The sequence below is a fragment of the Chrysochloris asiatica genome, unplaced genomic scaffold (assembly GCF_000296735.1).
Source record: "Chrysochloris asiatica unplaced genomic scaffold, ChrAsi1.0 scaffold00023, whole genome shotgun sequence".
In the NCBI taxonomy this organism is placed as follows: Eukaryota; Metazoa; Chordata; class Mammalia; order Afrosoricida; family Chrysochloridae; genus Chrysochloris; species Chrysochloris asiatica.
Genome location: NW_006408541.1, coordinates 24,093,707 through 24,119,763, shown reverse-complemented (window position 1 = coordinate 24,119,763; position 26,057 = coordinate 24,093,707). Strand labels below are relative to the sequence as shown.

At 42.2% G+C, this 26,057-nt stretch overlaps 1 protein-coding gene across 1 annotated transcript in view; it reads right to left on the bottom strand.

Moving 5' to 3' along the window:
* Positions 1 to 26,057, bottom strand: part of CHD6 (chromodomain helicase DNA binding protein 6) — a 343,529-nt gene that overhangs the window by 58,884 nt on the left and 258,588 nt on the right. Inside the window, exons 18-23 of the mRNA XM_006839290.1 lie at positions 16,570 to 16,734; positions 15,058 to 15,237; positions 13,912 to 14,022; positions 11,984 to 12,186; positions 11,125 to 11,324; positions 10,409 to 10,568 (exon numbers count right to left, since the gene is read on the bottom strand). Coding sequence (XP_006839353.1) covers positions 10,409 to 10,568; positions 11,125 to 11,324; positions 11,984 to 12,186; positions 13,912 to 14,022; positions 15,058 to 15,237; positions 16,570 to 16,734 — 1,019 coding nt within the window. The remainder of the gene's footprint in view (positions 1 to 10,408; positions 10,569 to 11,124; positions 11,325 to 11,983; positions 12,187 to 13,911; positions 14,023 to 15,057; positions 15,238 to 16,569; positions 16,735 to 26,057) is intronic.

The window sequence follows — 26,057 nt, the reverse complement described above, 5'->3', positions numbered from 1 at the left end:
ACGTCCAGTTTTCACATGCATATGAGGTTATTGAAAATATCATGACTTGGGTCAGGCACACCTTAGTCTTCAACACTTTAAAAAGGTCTTGTGCAGCAGTTTTGCCTAATGCAATGCATCATTTGATTTCTTGACTGTTGCTTCCGTGAGTGTTGATAGTTGATAGTTGATCCAAGAATGGAATAAAGCCTGTGGGAGTGAAGTCCTCGGGACCTTCATTTGCTGATGGGGCACAATTCAAAATGAAGAGAAACACCTGTAACATGCATTAATAATTGGAACATGAAATGTATGAAGTATGAATCTAGGAAAATTGGAAATTGTCAAAAATGAAATGGAACGCATAAACATCAATATCTTAGGCATTAGTGAGCTGAAATTGGCCATTTAGAATCTGAAAACCACATGGTTTACTATGCCGGAAATGACAAATTGAAGATGAATGGTGTTGCATTCATTGTCAAAAAGAGCATATCCAGATCAATCATGAAGTACAATTCTGTCTGTGGTAGGATAATATACATGTGCCTACAGGGAAGCCCAGTTACTACCACTATTATTCAAATTTACACATCAACCACTAAAACCAGTGAGAATGAAATAGAAGAATTCTACCAACTTCTTCAATCTGAAATTGATCAAACACGAAACCAAGATGTTTAGATCATTACCAGTGACCGGACTGCAAAGGTTGGGAGCGAAGAGGAAGGATCAGTAGTTGGAAAATATGGCCTTGGCAATAGAAATGATGCTGGAGATTGCATGATAGAATTCTACAAAGCCAATGATTTGTTCATTTCAAATACCTTCTTTAGACAGCATAAGAGACAACTATATACACATGGACCTTGCCAGGTGGAATACATAGAAATCAAATTGACTACAACTGCGGAGATGATGAAAAAGTTCCATATCATCAGTCAAAACAAGGCCAGGGACAGACTCTGGAACAGATCATCAATTGCTCATATGCAAATTCAGAATGAAGCTGAAGAATATGAAAACAAGTCCACAAGAGCCAAAATATGACCTTGAATATATCCCACCTGAATTTAGAGATCATCTGAAGAACAGGGTTGATACATTAAACACTAAAGACCAAAGACCAGAAGAGTTGTGGGACGACATCAAGAACATCATACCTGAAGAAAGCAAAAAGTTATTATGAAGACAAGAAAGAAGGAAAAGGTCAAAATGGATGTCAGAAGAGACTCTGAAACTTGCTCTCCAGCGTAGAGATGCTAAAGAGCAAATGGAAGAAATGAGGCAGTACAATAGCTGAACAGAAAATTTCAATGATCAGCTAGAGGAGATAAAGACAAACATTACAACAAAATGTGCAAAGGTCTGGAGTCAGAAAACCAAAAAGGAAGAACACGTTCAGCATTTCTCAAGCTGAGGGAACTGAAGTAAACATTCAAGCCTTGACTTTCGTTACTGAAGGAAGTCTCTGGGCAAATTATTGAATGATGCAGAAAGCATCAAAAGAAGATGGAAGGAATACACAGTTGCTGTACTAAAAGGAACTGCTTGATGTTCAACTGTTTCAAGAGGTAGCATATGATCAAGAGTCAATGCTACTAAAGGAAGAATTCCAAAGTGCACTGAAGGAATTGGCAAAGAACAAGGTACCAGGTATTGAGGGAATAAAAATTGAAATATTTCAAGAAAGTGAAGAGGCACAGGAGGCACTCACTCATCTATGCCAGAGATTAGGAAGATGACTATCTGTCCAATGAATGGAAGAGATCCATATTTATGCCCATTCCAAAGAGAGGTGACCCAATGGAATGCAGAAATCACCGGATGATATCTTTGATATCCCATGCGAGAAAAGTTTTACTAAAAGTAATATAAATGGCTACAAGCATACACTGACAGAGAACTTTCAGAGGTTCAAGCCAGATTCAGAAGAGGACATGGAACGAGGGGTATCATTGCTGATGGCCGATGGAGCTTGTCCGAAAGCAGAGAATATCAGAAAGCTATTACCTGTGTTTTACTGACTATGCAAAGGCTTTCGATTGTGTGGATCATGACAAGCTATGGACAACATTGCAAAGTATAAGTACTCCGGAACACTTAATTGTGCTCATGAGGAATCTGTACATGGAACAAGAGGCAGTTTTTCGAACAGAACATAAGAACACTGAATGGTTTAAAATTAAGAAAGGTGTGCGACAAGGTTGTATTCTTTCACCATACTTATTCAACCTGTATGCTGAGCAAATAATCCGAGAAGCTGGGTTCTATGAAGAAAAACGTGTCATCAGGATTGGAGGAAGACTCATTAACATTCTGCAATATGCAGATGATACAACTTTGCTTGCTGAAAGTGAGGAAGACTTAAAATAATTACTGATGAAGATCGAAGAGCACAGCCTTTGGTATAGATTGCATCTCAATGTCAAGAACACAAAAATCCTTATCACTGGACCAATAAACAACATTGTTATGAACAGAGAAAAAACTGAAGTTGTCAAGGACTTCATTCTGTCAGTTTGTCGTACCGTGGTGGCTTGTGAGTTGCTTTGATTCTGGAAGCTATGCCACCAGTATTTTAAACACCAGTAGGGTCACCTATGGTGGACAGGTTTCAGATGAGCTTCCAGATGAAGACAGACTAGGAAGAAGGAGAGACAAACTACTTCTGAATATTTAGTCACTAAATACCTTAAGAAAGCAGAGAAACACTGTCAGATATAGTGCCAGAAAATTAGCCCCTCAGTTTGGAAGGCACTCAAAATGTGACTGAGGAAGAGCTGCTAAGGAGTAGTAATTATTATTATTCTCAATTTAAAGATGGAAGAAAAAGGGTACACACAGGTTAAGTAATTTACACTAGTTGACACTCCTGGTTAAGTGATGGGGCCGATATAAATCCAGACAATTTTAACATGCTTGCCTTCTTGATAATGCACTGAACTGTAATGTCAGTTTGAACTGCAAGGCTGATGGTTCAAACCCACCAAACACTCCTCAAAAACCCTAGACAGGGTTCACTATGAGTTGGAAATGATTCAATGGTACTTAACAGCAACAAATACTGAAGAAGTAGCAAATTAGTAATTAACGGAGTCCACAATTCCCAGAAATTACATAGTCTTCTCCTTTCTTCCGCCATCCATTTAATAAAAAACATGTAATGAACAAGACCCCTGTAAACCTCCCAGTCCTGTTAATGCTATTCAGATTCTGGTCCGTTCTCTGTAGCACCTCAGGACAGAACTAGGACCCATTACCAAATACTGAAAGTTTCAAGGAGGCAGATCTTAGATTCAATATATACAAAGTTAATCAGAATTAGCTCATTTAAATGAACCTTGCAGAGAATTCATAAACTCACATCATTAGAAGACTCAAGCAGAGGTCAGAAGATTCCCTGCTGGGGCAGTCAGGAAGTTCCACACAGACTGGGAGGAGCCACAGAGCAGCTGTGGACAGGGTGACTGGTTACATGCTGGTCTGACTGCTCTGCAGGTTCTGTAGGTCTAGAGCTGATCCCACTTAAATGCAGGCACTAAAGTGGTGTAGTGGGCTCCCACCTCACACTGGTGTGGTTCCCAACCATGTAGCTTTGAACTCTAGGAGAGCATGGACTGCCCTGAGGGTGGATGAGGGGGATAGCTGGCCATACCTCCAGTTGCCAGAGAAGCAGGGGAAAAAGAATGAATTACACCTTTCCCGTTGCCTGTGTGAATCTGCTCTGACAGGCCTGGCCTCCTGTTGTGAAAGTCAGCTGTTCACTAGTCAGTCTCCCTCAGTCTCCTCTCTCTCACTGTCATTGCTCAGCTTCTGCTCCCAGAAAGCACTCAATCCACTTTTCTTTTTCTCTGAAGTTCAGGTTTGCCGAATTTTCATCTTTGTCTATTCCTGTTGGTTTCTTGTATCTTTGTTGCAGAATAGGGCGGGGGGAACTTTTTCTGTCTAGGGTTATTTGGGTTTTTATAAGATCAATCACGGGTCACACAAAACTATTAACTTTAAAAATCTGCCTTCTTGGACTGACTGTGAGTGCTGGAAATGTAAAGGTAGACGTTTTGTAACGTCTACAAGAGGGGAGTGGCTGATTTTGCAGTCCAGGAGTGGAGGTTCCTGGGACCATCAAGGGAGAAGAGTGGAGTGCGGGACCCTATCCAGAGAAGCAGTGACACCAGAGATGGAGGCAGAGATGATGACGTGGGGAGATGGAGCAGCTGGAGACTCTGGACTCAGGGAGGGAGAGGGGCTGTGTGCTGATGGCCAGGGGGCAGGCTTGCGGGGTGTACCCTTTGGTTGTTTGATGATGCATGGAGGGGACTGTAAAATCACTGCAATGAAATGTTAATTCACAACAAAAACTTAAAAAAAAAAAAAAATCAGCCTGTTTCATTTGGTCAAATGGAGTCCCGGTGTGGCATTGTTGGTTAATACACTGGATTGCAAAGTTCGTTTGAGCCACAGGGCTGGCGGTTCAAGCTCACCAGCTGCTCCTTGGAAACCCTCCACAGGATCGCTATGGGTCAGAACCTGACTCTATGGCACTTTAACAACAACAGCAGCAACAAAAAATTTGGTCAAACATTAACTCACCCCTCATGTGATGGCTGGACTCCTGGTGTCCCACTGTGAGTTAATGCATTGGACTGCAAAGTCGGTTTGAAGTGCAAGGTCGGTGGTTCAAACAGCCCAGCTGCTCCTCAGAAAGCCTATACAGGGTTGTTATGGGTCAGGACCAACTTGATGGCACTTAACAACGTGATGGCTGGAACTGTAGCTGCCTTGGCAAGGCCAGATGAAATGATTTCAGCCCATGGGCCAAACTTTCCCACTCCTGTTGTACAGGGTCTGTGTAGTGGATCTAGCTAGTCTGCCATCTTGTCAGAAGTCTCCAAAGTGTACTTTATTGTACTCTAAACGAAACCTTAATAAACCTGACTTTTAAACAGTTCTTAAACAGTTTCTTGTGTGGCATAATATTCCTTGAGGGCAAGCAAGCCTCTTAGCTGAGCAAGGCTTGATGATCAGGAAAGAGAAATAAACGTAAGTTGTTAAGCGCTGTCGAATCAGTTTCAACTCATAGTAACCCTGTGTAGGTTTTCTTCCAGAGGGTAGTAATAGGGAAGAGGGTTAATTTGACTAAGTGGGCCTGTGATTTGGAACCTGGAAGTCCCAGTCACCAATCCGGAGACTCTATGTGCCACAACCTCTGCATCCCGAGAGCCTTCCTGAGGTCTTTACTCCGGCTCTGAAGGGTCAGGGAAGGAACCACGTAGCTGGCTTGCCCTAGGTTGACTATCACCTAACTTCATCTTATAATTTGTTGCCAAAGTATGCTTTCTCCAAAGTAGAGTTTTGTATGATATTGTCACTTGCTCAAGAAACATGGTTGCTTAATATCTATAATTAAATCCTTATTTAGCCTGGCATATATAGTTTTCTATCCACGAGTCCTTCTTAGTTAGCCAGTCACGTTTTCTTGTTCCCCACATGGTGACTGTGATTCTGAAACACCAAACATGCTATTGGATTCTGGCCCTAAGAGGCATTTGTGCATGCTGGGAAGCCCTGGATTTCCTTCCATCTACAGTCAATGGGAATCATGGCGTGTGCACTGTAGGGTAAGTACTGGACTGCTAACTACAAGGTTGGTGGTTCAAACCCACCAGTTGCTAGTGGGTCACTATGAGTTAGAACCGACTTGGCAGTTGAGATAGTTAAGGTTCTGTGTCAACTTGATTGGGCCAAAAGGAGTCCTGAGTCTGAGCCAGGCGAACCAAGACTGATGAGTAGACCTGGATGGCAAGAGTCCCTCCCAAGTCCAGGCAGAGTAGGAGCAGCAGAAGGGTGATGGGTGAACAAGGCCTGGGCGGATGTGATGCAGGACTGGCGGCACAGAGCACATGAGTCAAGGTGACAGGATGTGCACTAAAGGGTTACCTTAGCAGAGGAGGATTTAAACAATGAAGTGGACAGGATGGCACATTCTGTGTTAACTAATAATGCTCTTTCTCCAGTCACTGTCACTGCCAAATGGGCTCAGGAACAAAGTGGCCATGGTGGCAGAGATGGAGGTTATGTATGGGGGCTCAGGAACCTGAACTTCCACTCACCAAAGCTGACCTGGCCACAGCTACTGCTTAGTGCCCAATCTGTGAGCAGCTGACACCAATATTGAGCCCCAGGAGTCATTTCAGTCTAGGAACGGAGGTCCCTGGGACCATCAAGGGAGAAGAGTGGAGAGAGGGACCCTACCCACATTCCTTGTGGAGATCAGTGAATATCTGGTGGTGATCAGCCAACACCTGGTGGTAGGTTGATGACATCAGACCACTTCCACCAAGGAAAGGGCAGCATTTTGTTCTTACAGGAATAGACGCTTATTCTGGATATGGAATTGCCTTGCATGTATGCAATGCTTCTGTAAAAACTACCATCTGTGGTCTTACAGAATGCCTTATCCACTGATATGGTATCTGGCACAGTATCACCTCAGATCAAGGGACCTATTTCATAGCAAATGAAGTGCGGCAATGGGCCCACGCTGATGAAATTCACTGATCTTAACATGTTCCTCATCATCCTGAAGCAGCTGGCTTGACTGAACAATGGAATGACCTTTTAAAGGCACAATTATGGCACCAGCTAGGTGGCAATACTTTCTAGGGTTGGGGCAATGTTCTCTAGCAGGCTGTGTATGCTCTAGACCAGCATTCAATATATGGTGCTGTTTCTCTAATTGTACCATTATTACTCCTAGTGACCCACTTAAATGTTTGCTTCCTGTCTCTCCAACCCTATGCTCTTTGGGTCTGGACGTTTTAGTTCCGAAGGAAGGATAACTCCTACCTAGAGACATATCACTGATTCCACTGAACTGGAAGTTAAGAATGTCCCCTGGTCATTTTTCCTCATATGTTCCTCATATCTCTGGTTCAAGAGGAAAAGAAGGGAGTTACTGTATTGGATGGTGTGATTGATCCTACCTACCAAAGGGAAGTATTCTTTCACCATACTTATTCAACCTGTAAGCTGAGCAAATAATACGCGAAGCTGGGTTCTATGAAGAAAAATGTGGCATCAGGATTGGAGGACGACTCATTAACAACCTGAGATATGCAAATGATACAACCTTGCTTGCCGAAAGTGAAGAAGACTTAAAATATTTACTGATGAAGATAAAAGAACACAGCCTTCGGTATGGATTGTATCTCAATGTAAAGAAAACAAAAATCCTCATCACTGGACTAATAAATCACATTCTTATCAATGGATAAAAAACTGAAGTTGTCAAGGACTTCTTTCTTCTTGGATCAACTATCAACACTCATGAAAACAACAGTCAAGAAATCAAACGATGTTTGATTGCATTAGGCAAGTCTGCTGCACAAGACCTTTTTAAAGTGTTGAAGAGCAAAGATGTCAGCTTGAGGACTAAGGTGTTCCTGACCCAAGCCATGGTATTTTCAATGACTTCATATGCATGTGAAAACTGCACGTGAATAAGGAAGACCTTAGAAGAATTGATGCTTTTGAGTTATGGTGTTGGAGGAGAATATTGAAAGTGCCATCGGGTGCCAAAAGAACCAACATCAGTGTTGGAAGAAGTGCAGCCAGAGTGCTCCCTCGAGGCCAGTATGACCAAACTTCGTCTCTCATACTTCGGACATGTTGTCTGTCAGAAGGGATCAGTCGCTGGAGAAGGATATCGTTTTTGGTAGGGTGGAGGGTCAGAGAAAAAGAGGAAGACCCCCAGCTAAATGGATTGGCAAAGTGACATCATCAATGGGCTCAAGTGTGGCAACAATAGTGAGGTTGGCCCAGGATCGGGCAGTGTTTCGTTCTGCTGTGCATAAGGTCACTATGAGTCGGTACCGACTCGATGGCACCTAATAACAATAACAACCAAGGGGAAATTGACTTGACATTATATAGTGAAGGTCAAGAATATGTATGACATTCAGGAGATTCCTTAGGACGTCTTCTAGTATTACGATATCCTGTGATTACAGTCAATGGTAAGCTACACTAACCCAATTCCAATATGAAGACTACTACCTTAGACCCTTCAGGAATGAAGGTTTGCATCATACCACCAGGCAAAGAACCATGGCCAGCTGAGATGCTTTTTGAGGGCAAAGGGAATATGGAATGCGTAGTTGAAGAAGGTAGTTCTAAATACCAGCTACTGCCACATGACCAGTTACAGAAATGAGGGCTGTAGTTGTTATGAATATATATACATATTGTTTTGTATATTTGTATCAAATACTTTTACTTTGTTGATTTGTGAAATTTAAGATGTAAATGGAGCCAGTGCGTTTTTGGTTTGTATGTGTTTTAGTTATATCATGTTATGCCTAAGTATGACTTTACAATTTTCTTTATTTAGAGATTATGCATATGGTTTATAGATGTCAAGTTAGCAAAGAGGTAGACTGTGATAGTTAGGTTCTGTGTCAACTTTATTGGGCCAGGATTCCCAGTTGTTTGGCAGTTGATAGTTAACTCTATGATGATAAGCTACGATCAGGCATAGTTAGTTCTATAATGATTGCTTATGAGCAGAAATCAATTGCATAAGCTTGCTGGCAACCACATTAGTCTATATATGAGTGAAAGTGGGGCAAAGTCAGTAATGAGATACGGGTTTAGTTCAACCATGTTCCATAGCCTCCCGTAGACCTTGAGATGAAAGGAGGGGAAGAGCTGGTTGGTCCAAAGTTTGGGTAGACTTTGGAACTCAAGATCCACAGAAGGCTAAGCTGAGAGTGAAGCGTCCAGCAGATATGAAGTAAGGAGAGATGCACAAGAACACTCAAACTTGCAGATAGTACCACCAATTTGACCCAGCTTTGATAACTTGATGATGAGCTCAACTAGAGAAGACAAAGAAATTTGATAAAGGAAGCAAATGTTACTTGCTACACTTTGATGAACTTGAGCTATACTTATCGATGTAGTAGCTCAAAATACCAATCAAGACAGAAGTACTCTTCACATCAAGGATTCAAAAAAAAAAAATCAAGTGAAAGGATGTTTTCTTAGGAGTATGGCCTGCTCCCAACATAATGGACACATTGGAAAGACTCGCTCTCTTTCCCACTAGATCTGAATCTTGCATCTGGTTGTCCTTCAAACTCCAGTTCTTTGAACCTGAGCCAATGGGCTACTCTACTGTGTGTTTGCCAGCTGGGCCTGGCCACCGAGTGCGCCAATAAGTAGTGTAAGGGCCCCTCTGCGGCATGTGTGTCCACCTGCCAGAAAAAGCAGATGCCCACCATAGGGCCCTGCATGCCTGCCCCTGCTGCCCTGGATCATGTAGCTCAGTGTCACCAATTCTGCAGTATGTTCGCTCAGGCTTTGGTCACTGTCACCCTGCTGCTACCCCTGAGCCTGCTCTGTGCCTAGACTGGGGACCCCTGCCTTCTGGGTCTGCCCACCAATCTTCATTTGCCTGGACCTGACTTGGGACTCCTGGTGGTCCCGCCTGCCAATCTTGGCTCAGCTGACTCAGACTTGGGACTCTCCTATCTCTATAATTGTGAGCCATTTTCTTGATATAAACTTCTCTTTATATGTGTACATATATAAGTAGCATTGGTTTTGATTCTCTAGAGAACCCAGCCTAAGAAAACAGCATTTAACAACAACAGCTATCAAAAGGATGTGCCCTCTAAGTCTCAATTTAAGATCTACTGCCTCCAAAGAACTTGCACTTTTGGGTATAGTAGTTTTAATTACAGTATTTGGTATAAGCCAGATCTTTAAATAAAAGGATAGACATAATCTGTACAAAGAAAACCAAAACAGAACAACCCAACAAAACCTACAGAGCCATTAAGATGATGTTACAGGAAGGCAGTAAAAGCATAACAAATAGTTTTCTGAAACACAAACATCTTAACTTATATGGCACTAAACTCTGTATAACCAGAATTGTGTGAGCAGAGGCCTTCTCACTACCTACCAGGAATGCTGGAAAGAGAATTGATGCATGGCCTAGGAAGCTTGAGTAGATGATATCCAATTGTCCTTTTGATTCTAAGGGCCTTTGGATTTTGACACATTGAAATATCCATGTGTGTTTTGTGGCTAATTGTTCTAATGCTCCAAGTGACTAAGAATCCCAAAGAGTTTCTTTTGTTATTGTTGCCCTTTCCTCTCCCTTTAGCTATCAGCCTAGGGAAATCAAGAATATCATCTCCAATACTTATCAAAAGACATGAAGGTCATGAACGGTCACAGCAAACTGGAGAAGGAAGCAAGTGACATGAATTCTGACCCAGCTTAGACCACATGGCCTGTCTTTTCCAGATCTTGCAGCAACGAATACACATGCAATGAGTGTTCTCCCCAAGGATTGTCTCAGAGGCTGGAGAGATTGTGAGGGAGGCTGTCCCAGGGCCTGGGGTAGGAACACACTCACTTGTTACAGTGCTGTTTGAGATGTTTCTTGTAGCCATCATCATGCAAGACAACCTCGGGGTTGCAGGTAGCCAGCCAGTCTGCATTCTTTAATTCTGGGAATAGCAGCTGATTCTTTGTCTTCTTCCCCTTCCTTCCTCTGGGGACTGGAGCAGACAACCCTGAAACAGAAAGACAGAGCATGGTAAGTGGAAGAACCATGGAAGATGAAATACAGGGCTGGAACAAAGCTGGGCTGGGGATGGCAGGCTGTGTATGTGGGCCCCGGACAACCTCAATCTACCAGGGACTGTTGGTGCTAATGGGATGAGCCTGGTTCATGTCACAGACAGGTGCACCATAATGTATGCCCTCTAGGCATTTCTAATCTAGTTCAGGAAAAAAGGGCCCTCAACCTGAAACTTTAAAGTGCGCTTTGGCCAACCACAGCAAAAGAAAAGGCTCAGAGGGAAGTAGCATTGGGCAGAACAGTGAGTGCTAAAGCACAAGGTCCCCAATTCAGAGGAGGAATCCCTGTGGCACTCAAGGTTAGTGGACAGGACTGACATGTGTACTAACTTCAAGAGGGTACACTTGTAGTTAAAGTATCACAGTAACACGGCTAACATTCCGAAAAATCTAAGAAAAATCCCTCCAGGCATGGCCAGGGAGAGGAGATGGGAAAAGTGCCCATGGAATTTGTGTGGCCTAGATGTAGCCCTGGATGGAGTCTCTCACCTGAGTGGTTCTGGAGGGTCTGGGCCTGCCCATCTTTGGTAGGTGTGATCAATTCCCAAATAAAACTCTTGATCTTCTCATCCCCCTTATAGTGCTTGACACAGTACACCAGCAGGGCTCGGCAAATCATCTCCATGTCTTTCTCGTTCAGATGCCATTTGAATCGTCCATGAGTCAGGATGTCCTTCCACCTACCCCAGCTACAGAGTGGAAACAGGGCATTTGAAAAGAGCAGGGTCATTCATGCACCCTCAACACAAAAGGACAAATTAGAACCCAGAGTGCTTCTTGTTCTTGTTAGGTCTATTAACTGTCCTGAGGACCTGAGGGTTTTGCCCTGAAAGGTTACTGAGGATAATATGCCTGCAAGACACTAAGGATCCGAGTATTAGACACTGAGAGCTTCATCTGGCCACTAGACTGTTAGGAAGAGAGGGCCAAAATATTAGAAGCCGGGAATAATCAGTATTAACACAGCATCCAGCTGTAGGATTGGAAAGGAAGCTAAGCTTTCTATTTCTACCAGAGCCTGGGCTCTGCACGAATAATGGTTTAACTGTAACAGCTGTTGCAATGACTCCACACACATCCCTGAGAGGAAGAGGGGGGCAGAAAATCAGTACCACGAAGCAAATTAGTAACAGAGATTTGCTGTGAGAAACATATGAGGAAATCATGGCATGTCTACAATATGGCAGCAGAGTGCAGAATGACCGAGGTGGAATTCTGGGCAGTGGGCACAGTCCTCTCTTGATCCAAGAGATTACCCACCAGTCCCACAACCCCAGAGGGGAGTGGAAACACACTGGACAAATGCCAAGAGGTGAAAACTCAAAAAACAAGACAAGTCAATACCCACCCAAAGATGAGCAAGTTCTTCTCGACTCGGAAACATTCGGCTCGGAGGTACCGTCTGGTTTTGTCATTGAGGCGTCTTGATCTCGTGGGCCTTTCGTCGGAGTCACTGTCCAACTCTGAAAACTCCATGAGCTCATCCTCCTCAAAGGAGTTGTAGTGCTTGGTCTGTTTTCTCACACGAGGCCGGTCGATTACTAAACTTTCCTAAAAACAGAGAGGTCTGTTGGGGAGAAAGCCCCTCTTTTCTGTGCCCCTATCACAACTCACAAATATATTTGGTTGCCATATCTGGGAAAAAAACCACACATTTGTCTCATTTTCTAGCAGTAAAGGTTCTTCCCAACACACCTGCTGCTTTCATGGCAATAGGACAAGCAGAGGGGACTCTCTGAGGCTAGCTCAAGTTGGTGTGTTCCCCTGCTCCCCCTGCTGTCCACCACCACCTGCCGTTCCTGAGGTCACTCTAACATGGCGATGGACAGGCAAGGCCCCCAGTGTCCAGAGTGGCAGGCTGTTCTGGCCAAGACGGCCTTGAGTGGGGAGCCCCAGCTGTTCTGCCCAGCATGCAGAGAGCAGTCTGAGCTACAGAGATGAGAAAAGTCAAATTCCATCTGCTAGCAACTTCCAGAAGACAAACACACATTCCTGTTGTGTAGGTGTCTGCTTTTCACTGTCACTAACTACTTACCTTGTCTTTCACTGAATACACAAACCCTAGCTCAGGGACCCCATTCATTCCAGCAACTCCCTTGGCCACATCCATTGCGTCTTTTCTGGTCTCCATCAATTCCTGCTCCCCCACCTCACCCCCTACTGTTACTCGTTCCCAAAGCTGGGCTAAACACCTGCCTAAGCCTCCAAACTGCCCAGAATTCCTAGCATCATTCTGCTTCAATCAGCTTATTTCCCACCTTAAAGTGCTACACCTGCTTCTTACTGCCTGCTGGGCAAGAGCTTTTTCTTTCCCATTTTCCATTCAAAGAGCAAGATCTTTAACTATAACATTGTAAACAATGTCACTAACAGAGACTGCAGGATCTTCTTTAAAGAGGAAAAGCACATTCCTATTTGGAGAAAAGAGCTGTAGGAAGTGATCTCTGGCAGTCCTATGGAAGAGCAGGGATGGCAAGGGCTGGCTCCACTGTTTCCGAGCTTATGAGTCCAGGAGAGGACTAGACTCACCCATAAAAGACAGGTAGAAAGGGCTGTGCATGGGTTCTAAAGTAAGGTGATGCAGTCAGAGATGGAAGGAAAGGAAACAAACATTCAGGGAGGCTTCACAATGGCTAGGCACTGTGCCAGCTATATTCACAGAAGCGACTGTGCAACCCTTCGAAACAGGCATGGTCACCTGCTACTCTTACATGAAGAAACTGACTTAATGAGGTCAAGTAACTTGCCCAAAGGTGTACGGTTAGTCTGCAACAAAGTCACTACTCAAACTCTGGTTTTATTACAAAACCTATTCTCTGTCTCTTATTCAGAAATAGGAAAGCCGGAGACACTGAAAGAACAAAGGTGAAGTCAACAGACATTTTCTAGGATGTTCTTTTCTTCATCTTCAATTAGTTGTCAGTGGTGAGATTTCCACCAGAGCAAGTATTCCAGCAGAGGTAAAGCAGGACATGCCACAAATGGAATGCTGACTTGGGACAGAGGGTTAAACTTGATGCTATCATTGGCCAGTTCCAGTTCTAATTGCCTTTGTCTAATTTCCAGTGTGTCTATCACACTGGAAGTCTCACTAGGTCATTTTTAAACAGTTACCATTTATCAAGCTCTGTCTACATGCCAGGCATGTTTTACATGTATTGTCCTATTTATGAATCATGGCTCAAAGCTAAATAATGACTTGAGCTGTTTGTGTTTATGGTCATATTAAGACACTAGGGACATATTCAGTGGAACAAAATATTCTTAACACTGTACCTTTTCATTCTTTGCTTCAGTATCCAATTCAGCTATTTTAGCCCATTTCTGCCAAAAGTTAGGGTCATCTAAGGAAATATCTGTTCTATTTCCTGACGCCACAAAGCTAGCCTGTGGAAAAGACAAGAGTCAGTAAATTCTGCTTGAACACAGCACAAACTAATAAATCACCTGTATTATTTCAAATGGCCCAAAACTCAAGTATCTCATCCACCTTCATTCAAAACCAAAAATCCCAACAGAAACTCCAAAATGCAAGTGAAAGTTCACAGTACTCTTTCTCTTTTTTAAGAGTGAGCGAGGACATTATAATTATCACCAACATGACCAGTTTTTTAGCAAGAAGGCAATCCTGGAAAACAATGGTAATGTGTTACTGGGTACTGAGTTCATTCTTAAGACTTCTCTAGATTTAATTTCTCTTTCAGTTCAATAGTCACCATGAGTGTGCTACAGAAAAGGCACTGTGCTGGGCAGGGCAGGGCAGGGCAGGATGAGGAGTACAGAGAGAAGCAACATATTACCTGTATTCACCCTAATTAAGGCACAAATGAATGCTACTAAACATACCCCATCCCTAGGTTAGGGAACTAGACAGAAAATTGAAGTAAAGATGTCAAAAGTCTACACACAAATTGACAAAGGAAATCTAAAAGTGATCTGACAAGTGGTCTGTTTCATCTCTTTCCACATCCAGTGACCTGGAGTAGAAGAAGCTTGGACTCTTGAGTAAAATCTTTTTTCCTATGAATGTACAAAATACTCAGCTTGAGGAAATAGTGTTCAATGGACTTTGAATGCTCCACTACTGATCAAAGAATATTCTACAAGGGAATCAAGATGACCACTCATGGGTTTCAGAGTAGTCCTTGAGAACAGCAATAGTAGAAACTACAAACCAAAGTGTCTATACTGTCCGCTAAAGATCAGCTTTCAAAGGTCAGGACTGGGGATTTCTTTACCCAGGATTCCTCTAAGGACCTGCATCTTCAGAGTGTCACACAGATTAGATGTGGAGCCAGATAATTTCAAGGGCACAGATTCAGAGAAACAGAAGCTGGCTAACAAAAGTAAAAAAAGATATACTTTTCTATGCCCACTCTTCACTCTGCCCACAATAAGGCCTCTGGAAAGAAAGTTCTAGACCTTGGCAAAAGTGGATCCTTTCCCTTCAGACTGAATGGTGATGGTGTGGGTTCTCCTCTGCAGAATCTGGTCTATGTCTTCTTCACAGAACTTGGAGCCTTCGTCTTCCTCATCCATTAAAGCTCCATAGGCACCTTTCCGGAGCAAGTCCTCCACCTCCATTTTTGAGAGCTGCTGCACCTGGACAGGTCACCAAAGGTTACTCACAAAGTGGAAAATGCACAGGAGAAAAACAGCCTCAAATCTCACCTTTCTGACTCAGTACACAGTTCCATCACTAACTGGATGTGTCCGGAGAATAAAGGACATGGACAACAAACTTTAGAATATGAAGATGCAGGTCAAGATATTCAAGAACTAATAAGCAGACAATCCTCTATAGGGAGCTATGGAACAAAGCCCAGCACATGACCCAATGGCCTTAACATTCTACAGTACACTGGTTATTAACAAACGCCACAAGTCATTAAAACAATGCACCACTGGAGAGGACATATTTGACTTTCCCCCCCATGTTTTAGTTTGCGTTTGTATCTTTAAAAACCTCCAGATGTACTAAACTAACTGAAGAGTAATGATAATTAAATAAATACATTAGTATTGGAGATGATGTAATTTCTTTAAAAAAACAAACCAAACAACACAAAAAAAACCACACACACACAAACAAAACATCCTGTGCCAAGTGTGATCTCCTCAACTGCTTGTTGAAAACAGGAAATGGGGATCAAAACACCCTTTTCTGGTTCTAATTAAGAATCTGGTTTTCTTTAGAGCAATCACAAGAGGGAACCATGACTCCCAGCACTGGAACTCGAAGAATTATTTTCAGCAACATAGCCAGAGCTAACAGAATATATAACATCTGGACAAAAAACAATTCATTTAGAAGATTTTAACTCAGTATCTTTGATACCCTGATCCCAGAGATTAAAGAGATATTCTGCTTTGTTTGCCTTCACTTCAAGACAAAATCTTTGCTGTAATTTTTATCACCACTGCTCCCTCATAACTACCCCCAGCCCTGGGAAAATATTTTAACTGCCATATTTTAAGCTGCCAACTTATTTATTCACTGAAAACCGTTAATATGCCAAATGCTATCTGGGGTCGTGAGAAATGCAGAGATAAAAAAGATCCCACTGTATCCCTGAAGTGTATGTGTCTTGAGCATGAGAGATAAGGTATGGTAACACATACATATTTACAGAGTTGCGGGTAAATATTAGAGCCACTGGCTTCTAATGGGTATCATTAAAAACGTTTACCGAAAGGATCTTGTATTCTGGACAACCTACATACAACTGCTTTTAGATGTCACTAACCCATTCATAAAATACCTGACTTCAAACTATACTCTTTTGTAGGGACCACCCAACAAACATGTGAGACCTAACTCAGTACAGTGCAAGTGAATCATGGAAACAGCTGTTAAGAAGGAAAAGCCCAGAGAGGTTCATGTAGTGTGGCACATGCTCCTGGGGGCTACAGAGCAGGTACCATCATACTCACGCCGTTGGTGCTGCCCTTCCGGTTGATGTCCTGAAGAACAGCCTTATCCAGACCCAGCTTTAGGCTGGCCTTATCAAACATTTCCCGCTCATAGGAGTTTCGAGTAATGAGGCGATACACTTTCACAGCTTTGCTCTGGCCTATGCGGTGACATCGGGCCTGAGCCTGAGAAGGAAGGAGTATCACAACATGTCACTATCTGTAGTGGCAGCAGTCTTGGGGAAGGGAACAGCTATGAGATCATGGGGCTGATTTTAGGACAGAACACACTAAAATACAAGCTGTTCCTTTAGTTAGGATCACTCATTATTTTTCACCAGTTATCCACTAAGTGACTGTTGCGTGCCCTGAGATATCTAAGGTGCTAGGAGAAAGCAATGAGAAAACCTTGCTTCCTGCCCTCCCCAGGCAGTGATCTGAGCAGGCACGCACCTTGTGAGGCAGCCTCATTCCAAGGATCTGTCCTACTTTCTGGGGAAATACCTCAGCCTCATTCCAAGGATCTGTCCTACTTTCTGGGGAAATACCTCAGAGCTGGCAGTGTGCTTTTTATTTCTATTGTAAAAATTTCAAAGAAAGACAAAAGTAGAGAGAAGTATAATGACTCCTGACAATCTTCTTTTATCTGTAACACCTCCTGTGACAGTATGCAGTTTCTACCTTATGTATTTCAGTACGTATTTCTAAAGGTAAGGACTGCTGCAAAATTTAATCACATTACACTGCATGGTAGCGTAGTGGTTATGAGTCGGGTTGCCAACCTCAAGGTCAGCAGTTCCGTGGGAGAAAGATGAGGCATTCTGCTCCTGTAAAGATTGACAGCCTCAGAAACCCTGTGCTGGGTCACTATGAGTTGGAACATGACTCCACGGTACTTATCAACAACAACCATTGCATCAACTACTGAATAGGTACTCAAATTTCCCTGTGTAACCTACATTTATTTTTAAAAATAATCTGTTTGAATGGAGATCCAAACAAAGCTGATTAATTACAATTGCTTGATACATCTCAAGTCTCTTTTAATCTATAGATACTTCCAGCCTTTTTTTTCTTTTAAAATTTTTATTGTGAATTGGGTTAAGATTTACAGAGCCAGATCAGTTTTCCACTCAACAATTTATATGGATTTTGTTTCATCTCACTGATTGCAATCTCCACAATGTAACATCACTTATCCTACTTCCTCCCGGTGCTTTCTGATTCCATTTCTCCTTCTTTCCATTTAAACTTTCGTCTTTGGGCAAATGTTGCCCTCTTGTTCTCAAATGTTTGATTGTACTAAGGAGTGTGTACCTACGTAGTGTTACCCTTATGAACCTACTGTTTGGCTGAAAATTGAGTCACGGTGGTGTGTTCATTTCCAGATCTAAAGAGTGATTCAAGATCACAGTCTTGGGGACTCCACCAATCTCGATGTGACCAGTAAGCCTTGTCTTACTATGACTGAGTTTTGTTAAACTTTTTTTCCTGTTTTTAAAGTAGTTGATTTGATGAAAAAGCCAAGCATCTGTCCTAGTTTCCCAGTTTACATTTCCCTGGCTGCATTCCTGCTGCCAGTGAACAGGTTCCCTGTTTCCTGTATTTCCCAGAAACTCCCAGTTACATCCTTAACCTGGATCAGATTCAGTTTCAAATTTGGCAAGAACGTTTCATATGTAGTGAGTGTTTCAATTTCCATCAGGAGGCGCATGATGTCTGGGTGTCTTCTGAAATGATCACTGCCTACACTCATTATTTCCTTAGGGGTTATAATTCCTTTCATCAATTTTTCTGTTACCCTAACAGAGAGCTGGATCCAACTCGATGGCACTTAACATAAAGGCAAACCAAGGTAAATGTTTGACTTTTTTTTTTTTAAGGTTTTTATTGTGGATTGAGTGAAAGTTTACAGGGCACATCATCAGTTTCATTCAACCATTCATATGACTTGTTTCATTACATTGACTATAATCCCCTCCATACACCATCAGTTAACAGTGTTTCTCTCTATCCTTTTTAGCTTTTTTTTTTTTTTCTTTGGAGGGGGTGGGGGCAAAAACTTTGCCTTTTTGGAATTTACAGTCTCGGCTTTTAGGGAAGGATTTTACATTTACCTATGGATATCCAGGGCTCATGTATGCGATTACTAACAAGCCTAACTGAATAATTAGATGAGGGACAGTTTGCTATGTCTGCTAGGTGGCTAAAGTCTGATCCTCAGAGCCTAAGGTTTGGATGGTCTGCAACGCTTGGGCCCACAGGGACTTGAACTCCTGACCAGGTCTGCACGGTCTGCATCAGATTCCCCCTTATTTATTATTTGTTTAAGGGACGCTGCCTGTCTTAGGCGGTCAGTGCGAATTCCTCAGTCTTAACCCGTCATCGAAACTCATTGCAGCATGGCAATGGCTCTGTCTTAGGTTGCCGAGGTTCCACGTGATCCTTACCCATCTCTGGCCACACGTCCAGCATAAGCAGCTGCCATCCGAAGAAGGCAGGGAGGGAGGAGACCGGCTAGGGACCCCATACGCAAGACGTTGCCAGACCACCACCTGCTCTAAGGTGACCAAGCAGGATCACTATGCTGAGGTTCAATCAAGTTCCTGTTGTTGTTGTTGTTAAGTGCCGTCGAGTCGGTTCCGACCCATAGCGACCCTGAATAGGGTTTCCGAGGCTGTAAATCTTTACGGGAGCAGATCGCCTCATCTTTCTCCCGCGGAGCAGCTGGTAGTTTCGAACTGCTGACCGTCCAGTTCACAGTCCAATTAGGGGATCTTAATCTCTAGCAGGGGTAGCAAATTAGTAGCCGCTCAGCGCTCAACTTGAGAATTACTTATATGAGCATGTAGCTGATGAATATCCACAGACAAAGTGTATATTATTCCACAACCTCCTAAAATGCTGTTGAATTAAGTTCCAATCAAGTTCTGGATTACTGAAAAATAACACAAATCTACTTATATCGTGAACAACCTTAGCTGGGAGTGTAAACTGGATATATTGAATCTTATTTCCCTTGAGCGATCTTTCTTTCTCTAAAGCATTTAGTCTGTTTTGTAAGCCTTTATCTATTTACTCTTGGATTGTATGAGCGAGACTAATATCTCCAGACAGTTGATTTACATTGACTCTTTTTAACCAGTTTTGAAACAGAAATCCTTTAAAATGTGTAAAGATTTTATTATTTTTAAAGAGCAAAAATATGGAAAGACTAAATTTTATGGTATTAAATGGATTTGAAGATATCAATATGAAGTCATAGTTGGGGTGTGTGCAAACTATAGGGTAAGTTAAAAAGTACTGATACACACATACACAGGTTTATTCCAGGTTCAACATGGTTCTCTGATTAGTGGATGTCTTCAGACAAGTTCCTCATTTACACGCTTGTTTAAATCTTGTCAGGGTGCCTTCAGAAAAAAGGTCCAATCAAAACAATGGATTCCAAAGGGATCTGCTGGGCCAGTTAAATTCAAGGCAGAGAGGTCAGAGGTCAGTTCCGAAGGTTATGGAGACTAGTTTTTTTGGATTTTAAAAGGATTGTATCTTGATAGATTTTCTTGAAGGATACAGATGATCCTGGGGCTTATTATGAAGAAGTTTTAAGGAAATTAAGAACTTGACTGGTGAGAAACTGACAAAAAATGTTGCGCCAGGGGATTTTTCCCATCATGTCAATGCACACGCTTATTTTCCTGAGGTAGCAAGGATTGTCCTATGAGAAGTTTGTGGGGAAACCTTATCCCATCCACCGTACAAGCCCTATTCTTGTCCCTTCATACTTCTAGTTCCCCAAATTCTAAGAACATTAAAAAGGAACACAATTTAAGTCCCTCAAGGATGCCAAAACTTCCATTTTGACGTGGTATAAATCAAGGAGTGCAGAATTCTTTGGGGAAGAGTTAAGATAGATGGAGGCACTGTCTTCAGAAGTATATGGAGAATACATTCAGAGGCAATACTGTCATATTTTGACAGTTTTCTTTAATAAAGGTTTTTTTTGAGTTGGTAGCAATACTTTTGGACTTACCCTCATATACATATGCATATAGTAATCCAACATACAACATCAATTAAAGAAAAGTCTGACCATATATATATCTGTGGTCCCATAGCTTCTCTTTCTAAAAGGAAAAGTAGCACTCTTTTTGTTGTGATGCTATAGGATAAAGCACTGGACCGCACGGTTGGTCGGTTTGAACTGCAAGGTTGGTGGTTTAAACTCACCATCTGTTCCTTGGAAATCCTATACAGGGTCGCTATGGGTCGGAACGGACTCAACAGCACTTAACAGCAGCAGCAAAGGTTTTAAAGCCCAACCCCCCCCCCCCAAGCATAAGCAGTGGGGTTCCAGAGTGCATCCCAACTCTCTCAACATCTCCTTCTCTGCTGCCTCCTTCTCCTCCCAGCAGCCATACAGCCTTTCACTCTTGGCACAAGGCAGTGCCTGACATGTCTCCTCAGCTCCTCCCCTGGGCCCTGGCAGAATACTCACTGGCTTCCAGCATTCAGAGGTGGCAGTAGCCAGCGCTACTGCCATCGGCTAAGTTCTTGACACCCGCACACCCATTCCCAGCCATGATCCAGGATCCCTCTATGAGCACACATCCCTTTCTCTCCTACCATTGCCCACACATGAACATTCTCTCGGGCTTTGTTCATGGAGCTTCTCTGAGGTTTAATAAAAGACTTTACAGGGGATGGGGTTTGCAGGGAATAGTTATATATAATATGGTGTTTGCACAAAGTCCACATCATATAAAGTTCTATTTCACTGAGCATATTGTGAATGTAAACATAAGACTTGTTGCACAGTGCTTACACACTTGGCTGCTAACTGAAACACTGGCAGTTGAAACCTACTAGCCATTCCTTAGGAGAAAGATGTAGCAGTTGGCGTCTGTCCAGATTATCACCTTGGAAACCCTATGGGGTAGTTCTCTTCTGTCTTATAAGGTTGCTATGAGTTGGAATTGACTCAATGGCAACAGGCTTTATACATACGTACCCATACACATTGTTGTTGTTGTTAAGTGCCGTCGAGTCGGTTCTGACCCACAGCGACCCTGTATAGGGTTTCCAAGGAGTGGCTGGTAAACTTGAACCGCCGACCATGCAGTTCAAACAGCTCTGCAGTCCAGTACATTAGTCCCAACATTTTTGTGTGTGTATGTGTGTGGTTTAACATACAAACATATACATACAAATACAAAAATATAAATGTTTGTATGTTTATGTATCATATGTGTGCACACACACATGCATGAATGTGTCCGTTCATATCATGTTTGCATGTGTATGCATTCTAACTTTTTCACTAACAGTGTGTTGTTGTTGTTGTTAAGTACCATTGAGTCCATTCCAACCCATAGAGACCTTGTATAGGATTTCCAAGGAGCAGCTGGTAAGCTTGAACCACCGACCTTGCAGTTCAAACAACTTTGCAGTCTGACACATTAGCCCACAGAGCCACACCAGGACTCCAGGGTGTAGAAGTCATGATATCCAAATTGCAATGAACATACCTAACTCTGAGATCTTGGTTTCTAGTACCTCAGCCCATAAAATGGAACCAGGGCTTGTCAGAGAATGGTTCATTCCAGGGCTGGAGTAGAGAAGTACAGGATGAACTTCAAATATATTACTGTGTCAAAATATTAGGATGTATAAAGGATGATGGAAGCCTATAAAAAGAGCACTTGAAGAGTCTCCCACTGGCTACAACTAGGACTGAGCACCGAGATATATGAAGACAGCAACAGATGGCCCACTGAACAGAAAGGAATCCATGAGTTTATACTGACACATACATTCAAGGGAGGGGAAACATTTTCTTACAGAATCCCAACCACAAATGTAAAAGAGTAACAGACTTAGAAAACCACCACTATGCAATTATTTTTACCTGAATCAACTACTAATAATTGATTCCGGTAAAAATAACCAATAGAAACTTAAATTAGTAGGTAAAACTTGGAAGAGGAATAGGATATTTATACAGTCTCCAAGTCACCTCTTCAAAATGATTTCTTAATATCTAAGGGAAAACATACCCTACATTGTAGTGGAGAAATCTGGCAGGTATCACTTAAGTAATGAAAGTCAACATATCTAAAAAATGTACACCAAATTCCTCTCCTGAAATGGTATACTGAGATGGACATACCACTTCTATGGTTTCCCTAATCCTGAATCCAATCCTCAGGACACATAGACAAACTCAAACTGTGGAACATATGCAAAACAACCGGCCTGTACTCTTTACAAACATCAAGGTCAAGAAAGAAAGAAGAACTGATCCAGATTGTTGCTGTGTGCCATCCAGTTGGTTCTGACTCATAGTGACCCTGTATAGGGTTTGTGAGGAGAGCCTGGTAAGTTTGAATGCTGACCTTTCAGTTACCGGTCCAGTGCTTATCTTAAGTGTCACATCAGGACTCCAGATTAAGAAAGACTAAAAACGAAGGAAAAAACCTCAAAGCTCCAAACAACTGTCATTGCATTTAATTCCAACTTAGAGACTGTATATATGGTTTGTGAGATTATAAATCTTTCGGAAACAGACAGCCTCATCTTTCTCCCATGAAGTGGCTGGTGGGTTTAAACTGTGACCTTGTGTCCAGTGCTGATTCTACAGTGCCACTGGGGTCCCTTAAAGGAGACTGAAAAGACATGAAAACGAAATGCAATGTGTGGTACTGGATTGGACCCCGGACTTGGGGAAAATAGCTATATAGGACAGAAGACAGAAAATCCATTTAAGTAAGGATCATGGACTGGAGAACAGGATTCTGATGTCTTGATTTGGAGACCAGAACTGTGGTTATATAAGAGAGTGTGTTTGTTCATAGGAAATATACAGTAAGATACTAGGAGGTGTTGCAACTCCAACTCACAGTGACCCTGTATAGCGTTTCCGAGGAGCAGCTGATGGGTTTGAATTGCTGACCTTGTGGTTCACAGACCCAGTGCTGATTCTACAGTGCCACACCAAGAGTTGAGCACAATGTCTTCAATTTCCTCTCAATTGGTTTAGACAAGGAGGTCAATGTGTGTGTATTGTGAGAGAATGCACCAGGAGACAGAGAAGGCACAAATGTAAAGTAAGTGGGCAAAATGTAAACAGCTGGTGAATCTGGATAAACGGTATATGGGAGTTGTAAATTTTTCTATAACTCTAAAACTGAATCAAAATGAAAATGCACAAAAATATTGAAAATAGTCTCTTGAAAGAATTCCTCTTTTGACGTTATGTGGTTCCTTTGGTACATACATACAACAAATTCACTACCACAGAGTCAATTCCAACTCATAGCAACTTTATAGGACAGAACAGAAAGACCCCACAGGGCTTCCAAAATTATAAATCTTTATGGAAGACTGCTAATCTGTCTTCCATGAAACAGCTGGTGTGCTCAGATAGCTGACCTTTTGATTAGCAGCCCAGTGCTTTAACCAATGCACTACAAAAGCACTCCTATTTGTTGCACAACTAGATTCAATTGTTCCTTTTTGCTAATGAATTTTAAGGATAGTTTTTCCCCCATCATTAATTTATCTGCACTGGGGCGGGGGGGGGGTGTTGTTAAGGCAAAAATAACCTAGTAACTCTATCTACTGACTCTAAAGCTAAAAATAAAAAGAACTACAGCCCAATAGGTCAGCAGTTCTGAAACTATTTCCTGAGTGTGTGGATATGCAAAAGAATAAATAATTTGTGGATAATTGGATCTAAGCCTCTTACTGTCAGAGAAGGCCAAAATAAGGAAAAGAGGAAAGGTAAAATTAACCTTTGAGGGAGGGGGGGGCTCGATGACAGCTAGGGTGGAGGTGCAGTGACGTTCACCATCAGCAATTCCACAGAATAACAGGCAAAGCTGTTCAGGACAGAGCTCCAAAACACAACCACAGATATAGGAATATTTAAAAGGTCTGAAGGCTTATAGCTAGTGGAACTTGTAGCAAAAGTAAGAAATCACGTCCTTTTGAATCTGCCGGGCTTGGCGGCCTGGAGCCGACAATGAGACCAAATGGCAAGACCAAGCGGGGGAGCAGAAACACCACGGAAAAACACCGCGGGAATCTCGGAACAAAGGTGGACAATACACTTGGTAAGTTTACTTTGCTCTGATTTTCTTTTTTTTGGTTTCTGTTCATTGGCCCATCACTGTTTGCACACCTCCATTCTAGTGACTAGAGAGGGTGCCTGAGCTAGCGGAAACCCCTCACAACCTCACCATTGATGGTTTATCATGCCACGCATGCGCACAGATACTCAGCCCAAGAGCAGGCCCTGAACTGTTGCTGTTGTTGTTTTTAATACGGAAAAGCCAGAACAAGGGAAGTGGAGAGGGAAAGAGACTTTAAAAACAAAACAGGCCGAAAAGTAAATTAAATTCTGAGGTATAGCCTAACAACCAACAGTGGCATCTTGAAATCTCTGAGGCAGTTTTGAAGGCAAGAAGCTGAAAGAGAACATTTAAGTCACACTCATACTAGACTACAGGTTTTTTTTTTCTCTTTCTTCTCTCCTCTCTTTTCTGTGATTATAAACTATAGTATCCAATCCAGTTTTTTTTTTTTTTTTTTTTTGCTGGTGCTGTTTTTATGCTCTCCCTTCGACCTATGCGGGACTCTTTCTCTCCCTATATTACCTAATAAGAGACACAAACTGCTACCATATATACAAGCTGCAATCACATTCTATGAAACACGAAAATCCAGGCAAGAACCAACACCAACTGCCATACATCAGGGAGACAGACAATACCGGTAAAAGTTACTCTGAGTTAAGCAATAAGAAGAGTAAAAAGGAAGCCCACATCCTGATCCAACTACCTGGAAGCAATCAGAAAGCATAAAAAATACAAAAACACATACTCAATTAAGTATTAAGGCCACAGATGAACACAAAACATGTCCAAGAAGCAAAAGCAGATGACCATATCAGCACATGTCCTGAAACAAGATAAAATGTCAGACAAATGACCTAGTGGTAGACCTGGACTCCATTCTGGAAGGAGGGCAGGCCTTGGAAATGCCTGAGAAGGAACTCAGACAAATGATTATAAAATATTTCAAAACACTTTACAATGAAGTTGACAAAAATAAGGAAGAAGTCAGGAAAGTGCTACAGGAACAGTCAAATAAAATAGATAGATACAGCATTGGAAACAACTCAAAACCTACACAAAGAGGTCCAAACAATCAATAACAGAATATCAGAAATAGACAATACACTGAAAGGGCAAAGGAGTAGAAGAGATGGAAAGCAGAACCAGTGATCTGGAAGACAAATCTCTCAATACCACTAAGATAGAAGAACAAACAGAATAAAGGATTAAAAAATCTGAAGAAGGTCTAAGATTCATGTTGGACAACATGAAGAAGAATAACTTAAGAATTACCAGCATTCCAGAACAAGAAGAATCACACAAGTCCACAGAGGAAGTAGTTGAAGAACTGCTGGAAGAAAATTTCTCTAACATCCTGAAAAGTGAAAAGAA